General features: G+C 31.6%; 1 protein-coding gene across 2 annotated transcripts; it reads right to left on the bottom strand.

Moving 5' to 3' along the window:
* Positions 1–303: 303 nt before the first annotated feature.
* Positions 304–4,992, bottom strand: LOC107904906 (agamous-like MADS-box protein AGL11). Of its 2 annotated transcripts, XM_016831420.2 has the most exons (9): positions 4,858–4,992; positions 3,981–4,182; positions 2,187–2,268; positions 2,045–2,106; positions 1,758–1,857; positions 1,554–1,595; positions 1,419–1,460; positions 582–742; positions 304–492 (listed from the first exon to the last, which is right to left on the bottom strand). In XM_016831420.2, exons 2-9 carry the CDS (start codon positions 4,160–4,162, stop codon positions 489–491), a joined length of 675 nt encoding a protein of 224 aa, XP_016686909.1. In that variant the 5' UTR covers positions 4,163–4,182; positions 4,858–4,992; the 3' UTR covers positions 304–488. The 2 variants fall into 2 exon arrangements, with proteins under 2 accessions (XP_016686909.1, XP_016686914.1); XM_016831425.2 differs by lacking the exons at positions 304–492; positions 4,858–4,992 and having other exon boundaries at positions 578–742; positions 3,981–4,185.
* Between the last annotated feature and the right edge of the window lie 1,008 nt (positions 4,993–6,000).

Below are 6,000 nucleotides of genomic sequence, written 5' to 3'. Positions count from 1 at the left end.
GCATACACATTTACTCAACTTATCAAAATAGATGGCTAATGATCGATGATCCCTCTACCATTTCATTTTTTCTTGTAAAATTAATTTTTTAAGAATTTAGGTACTATTCTATGGTAAAACAAATCTTTATTTCTAACTTGAATAAGAAATAAAAAGAAACACTATTATTATAAACAAATGTTAGTATCGATATTTTTGGCTATCATCATCAACCGTCACTTAATATTATTAGCGTATTTTTCTCCTATTTAAAAATTAAGTAAGAACTGTGAATAATTTTAAGCATTATATAAAAAAAATCAATTTAACACACAAAATTAAACACATTACTACTAGTATAGGTTTTGAGACAATATAACAGAACAAAACAAGTAACAAATTACATGACAGCTTCATAATATATGTAGAGTACATATGGTTGAAATGCATCCTTATTTAATCTCATAATATCACAACACCCTTTTCAGATTTGTTCGCTCCAACTCTCTCTACCTGCAATAGAAAGATTAAAAAATATACATATTAACCCAATGCTTGGTTTCATAATATTGGAAGCAAAGACATTAGAAAAAGGCAATTACCCAAGATGGAGAATCTTCTTGTCATGGTGGGAGTAGGGAGTGGGAGTTCCTCTCTCAATCACATTTGGAGTGAAGAAATTGCGAGATGCCAAGGCTTGGATAGCATTCAGCTCTGCTCCTGTTACCATGTTTGCTTCCTCAACCCTCTCTATCTCTGCAATCTATTCTTAATCATAACTCCCATTCAGTGTCTCTTAAGATATTATGAAGTTACAAATTTTATATTTCCAAGGTTATAATAAAATATGATCAGATAATCATTTTTTCAATAAACATGCATTCACAACAACAATAAAATTATGAATTAGTATCCAAGACTTTGTATCCCCATATCATAAATCTTTTTTTTTGAAATTGGGCCGTGCCCGACCATCAACCCTCTATCTTTGGGTATGTCTGATACTAGCACTTAAAATGTTAAAATGTGTCATCAGTATCTGTACTCTTCTTAAATTGGCACTTTAATTTTTATATTTTTTTATTTTCAATAATTCAATCCCTCTATTTTTTAAATTTTAAAAGTCAAGCCCAATTGTTAACACCGTTAATTTTTTTCTTAAATTTGTTGGTGTGACATTTTGAAAAAAAATACTCACTTAATAACCATATAACTAAAAAAATAATGTTGAAAGGAATATGAATTCAGCATAATAATTTTAACCGTTGAATCTAAATTATGAAATCTGAAAAAGTAGAAAAACTAGTACAGGGACTAAATTCTAAATTGAAGAGATCTCACTCAATATTTGAGTAGGTGTGGATGGGCAGCCTTAACTAAACTCAAATTGCATGACAAAAACAATTGGTTGATGTGTTAGGAAAAATGAATGTAATTACCTTAGCTCGGAGACATACACTTTCATTTTCCAGCTCAACTTCCTACAATATATAAAATTTAAGGTAGGTGTGTTAAAGAGTTAAATTTAGAAGTGGGGAAAAACAAGTAAAGTAAATAAGAAAGTAAGCATTCACCCTTTTCTGAAAATACTCAATTTCAGCTAGCAGCATTTCGTGCTGTTGCATCACCAACAACCAAACTCAGATAAGACACAGATATAAATATATAAACATTAAGTAGGAGAGTAAGCTGAGATGAGTGATTTCAAGTCAAAGAAAATCCCCATGATTTTATATTAAATGAAAATGAAAATGAATCATTGGGATGTAAATATTTACCTTCTTTGATCTGATTCTAGTAATGCCTCGTTCAAGTCTATTCTCTAGCTGCTTTAACTCCTTCACTGTCAAGGAACTCAACGAATCTCCCATTAGATGCCTTGAAAGAAACCAAGTTAAAAAGAAATAGGGTATTAGCCTTTAAAGAACAAAATGTAAAAGGAGGAAAAGCGGGCAATGCAATCCTCTGAAAGAACAAGCCAGGTTCTTTTAATTTTTGAAAATTAAGACTGCTTTTTTCTTTTTCTTTTGTTCATCTCACAATTTCAAAGGATTTTATAGTTTACCTGCTAGAATTCTGTAGCATTTGAATCTGCTGCCTCAACTTGGCTGATTCTTGTTGATAATACTACATTGTAAAATAAATATTTCTTTTGTCATGCAAAATACCAAACTCCATTTATCTTATCCCGAAAAATAATTAATTACCTGAGCATTGATTTCCGTAACGGTATTTGTGTTTGAAGTACCGGAACATGCCTTCTTGTACCTCTCTATTGTTGATCTTATGCTGCACCCAAGAAATCAAATCAGCAGGGATATAGGAAATGGACGTAAAAGGAAAAAGCACAAATATTATATTTACTATAAGAATGCTTAGTTTTTATAGAATCCATAAAGTAGCACCATAATTAACTCCTTGTTCATTTGAGTTTAGGGTAATCCAAGTACAAAATCAGTGATTCCATGGTGCATTAGGGACTGGAAGTGATGCATATAAGCCGTATCCTGAGCATTTTAGTTTGGACTTGAAACACGCACCATGGACTATATTGGATTAATAAAAGTTGGATTGAATTAAAGGAAGAGGGATTTGTTGCCAAAAATGAGTTTACAAGATCTCCACCATGTACGTATCTTTAATTACTATTTTCGAAAAAGAAACCCATCTTATAAATATGTGTTTAATCATAATTCGCAAGTTAAATTTTTAAAGTTAGTGAAAAAAATAACTGGGTGAAGAGTAGTGATATTGAAGTTAGCTCAATCGGCAATGTAACAGGTGGGAGAAGAAAATTCTCTACTTTGTTTTTGCATGGATTTAGCTATGGAAGTGAAAGGAGACATATAGATTGAAGTGGCTGTATTTAGCAATGAAGCAATATTTAAAAGCTTCCAAACATGGGTTGCCAAATCTTCAGTGAAGAGAATGATAAGCAAACAAAAGATTGGAGTTGGAGAGTTTGACAGTTTTTAGCTTGAAAATAGAAGCAGACAAAAGGAAGTGACAGAGATGTCCAAAACAACCCAATTGGAAAGTATTGGAACTCAAACTCCACTTTGACATTAAGGGTTTAAACCAAATGGGATCTATGTCAAATCTTCAACATCGGATGAAATTTTGCTTTGACTTCCGATTCTATAATCACATGCACCTCTTTACCATCTAATTACACCACATCCTTCCATTGGAGAGGCTCTTCTATATTGGAATTCCCTTTCCATCATACTTAAAAATGCTTTTACTTCTATTTGTCTGGCAATCAATTTTAATTAGCTCAAAGTAATTGAAATTAGAATAAATCTTAAATCTGATCTTAAAGTTCCTAAGATGTTAATATTGCCATTGAGAGAAGTCCTCATTTGCATGGCTAAGAAATTTGTTTATATCACAAGTTTATTAGTGGTATTACATTTTAGTTTGTGGTGCAAGATGTAATTTTTTTTATCAATATGATGATTGTATTATCTAAGTGTTGGAATGCTTAATTTATCCATGTTGAATCAGATGTAAGATTGGAGTTGGCTCAACTCCATCGTCTTTCTCACTCATTTCCATTGTCTGTGTTTACCTCTGAAATAAAATGGATCATTCACGAATTAAATAGCGTATAGCGCAGATATTTGATTTGTTTTTGTGCAAATTCATATAATATTAAAACTAATATGTATGTGCAACAGATTTGAAGCAGAAGTCAATATTAATATTCAGACTTCTATGGATAATAAATTTAAATTGAGATACTGGTCGACTTTATTTTTGTGGATACGAATTTAGATATTTAACTTATTAAATTGGGGTATTTAGCCTAATCGAAAATAATTTACTTCATTTTTATTCATGTTTATTCATGTTATAGTACAATAAAATTGATTTGAGTTTTAAAACAAGATTTGGATCTTCAAGACTTGAAAGCAAGCGAGGGAAAAATGTTTAAAAATCAAGTAATTTGGCCCAAAAGATAAGAATATTCGAGGAATGGGATTGAGAAGGAAAATTACTTGTTGTTGGAGTACTCGTAGAGGCGGCCACGGGTGGAGAAGACGATAAGAGCAACTTCTGCATCACAAAGGACTGACAGCTCGTATGCTTTCTTCAGCAGTCCATTCCTCCGCTTGCAAAACGTAACCTGACGATTCGTGGTGTTCTCGATCCTCTTTATCTCTATCTTTCCTCTTCCCATCTTCACCCTTTTATATATTCCTGCTTTTAGGTTTTGGAAGATGAGAAGATCGTGTCAGATTTAATTTATGAACAACTTTGCCAAAAGAAAAAAAGATATTCAGAAGAAAAAGAACATGAGTGTAGAAGCAGATCCATGCATAACCCACGGAAATAGGGAGTGGATAAAAAGTTAGCTATACTTAAACCCTAGCTATCTATCTTCAAAGGAAACATAATCTCTTTTGGCTGATAAAAAAAAACAGTAGGTTAACAGCATGAAAGAAAGTGAAGTTGAAGGAGATTTAAAACATCTGTACATAACATATAGGGAAATTCAAAGCATAATAAAACATAGCGAAAACCTATTATAGTTATCAGAGAAAAGAAGAACCAACATCCTCTGAAGAAGAAGTTAGTTTGAAATATGAAGAAAACCCCATCATATGTTTTTTTTGTTGTTGTTGGAAGAGGAGTTTTGTGAGTGATTATGCTGGGAAAAGAGATCTTTTTCATGGAAGGAGTGGAAGATTCCCTTGTTCTGACACCAGATCTAAGCTAGCTAGCTGATACTATAAACCTCTTAACAAATAAACAAACCATGCATTTGGATGAATAGGGCAGTATTATAAAAAGTATATAACCCAGACCCCTTGTTTTCCTTTTCCTTTCTTTTTTATATTTTTCTAAAGAGAAGATGAAAAAAGGGGCACAGACCTGAGGTTAGGCCACGGTTCCGGCCACTTCAGCTTTCGGAAAATTACAAATTCCAAAGAAGGCCAAAGTGTTTGGATTTTTGTTTCACAATGCTTGCTTTGAGAGAGTTGAGGCAGGTATATAAAAGCAAGAGAGAGAGAGAGAGAGACATTGGAATTGTAGTTAGCGGAAAGGGAAGAGAGGAAAAGTAGTTTTAGGTAAAAAAGAAAGAGGATTGGAGCAGGGTGCGAATTCGCACCATTTTTGGCAACCATGTTTCCATTTTCTAATCTCTTATTTAAAGCTCCTGAACTCAATAACGTGCTCTCCCATCAAAGAATCTTTTTCTAGGGTTATACATTATGTGTGACATTGATACGGGATACTATTACCAATACATTCAATCTTTTCTATTTCAATTCTACTATTATCATTACTATCATGATTAAACTATTAGATGTGGTTGTGGTGGTTACTGTGATTAAAGATTTGATCTTCATTTATAAGGATGGAGCACATTTCATTACATGTCATTTATCTCTTTAGAGAGCATTCATGGTGAGGAGACTAATCATACTCTGGTTACAATTTTTTTTCTTTCAATATTACTATTATGAATGCATTAAATTTATAGCTATTTGAATTCACAAACTTGTTATATGCATATTAGAAATTTTATCACACGCATACGCGTGTGAAACTCACATATGTAAAACTTATAGGTGTGTTTTAAAAATAGCATACAATAAATAAAAAAAATATGGTTTAGAATTAATTAATAATAACACAAAATATAGTGACGGATCTTGGGACTAAATTTTGGGGGCTAGTAAAATTTTCAAAAATTTTAGTAGTTTAATGAGATTTTTTTTAAAAAAAATTGGGAGTTTAATTAAAATATTTAAATTTTTTGTGAGATTAGTGAGAATTTTCAAATATTTTAAGCGAACTTAATTAAAATTAAAAAAAAATAAAAGGTATAATGAAAATTTTCTAAATTTTGAAATGAAAATTTTCAAAAAATTTTGGTGCTTAAGTAAGAGAAAAATCATAATTTCTTAAAATTTGGGGGAGGGGGGAAGGCCCTTGTATACCCTTTAAATGTATGTACAAATTTTTATACAAACATAAAAAGTCAAAAATACCCACATAATTATATAACTT

The sequence above is a fragment of the Gossypium hirsutum genome, chromosome D05, assembly GCF_007990345.1.
Source record: "Gossypium hirsutum isolate 1008001.06 chromosome D05, Gossypium_hirsutum_v2.1, whole genome shotgun sequence".
Classification (NCBI taxonomy): Eukaryota; Viridiplantae; Streptophyta; class Magnoliopsida; order Malvales; family Malvaceae; genus Gossypium; species Gossypium hirsutum.
This window is presented reverse-complemented; position numbering and strand designations above follow the sequence as displayed.

What these genes read in the sequence shown, in the direction of transcription:
- LOC107904906 (XM_016831420.2), bottom strand. Translation starts at nt 4,162, where the DNA reads ATGGGAAGAGGAAAGATAGAGATAAAGAGGATCGAGAACACCACGAAT. An exon ending in TTACGGAAATCAATGCTCAG is followed by an intron (nt 2,107 to 2,186) that starts GTAATTAATTAT and finishes TTTACAATGTAG; the next exon opens with TATTATCAACAAGAATCAGC. An exon ending in ATGCTACAGAATTCTAGCAG is followed by an intron (nt 1,858 to 2,044) that starts GTAAACTATAAA and finishes GTTTCTTTCAAG; the next exon opens with GCATCTAATGGGAGATTCGT.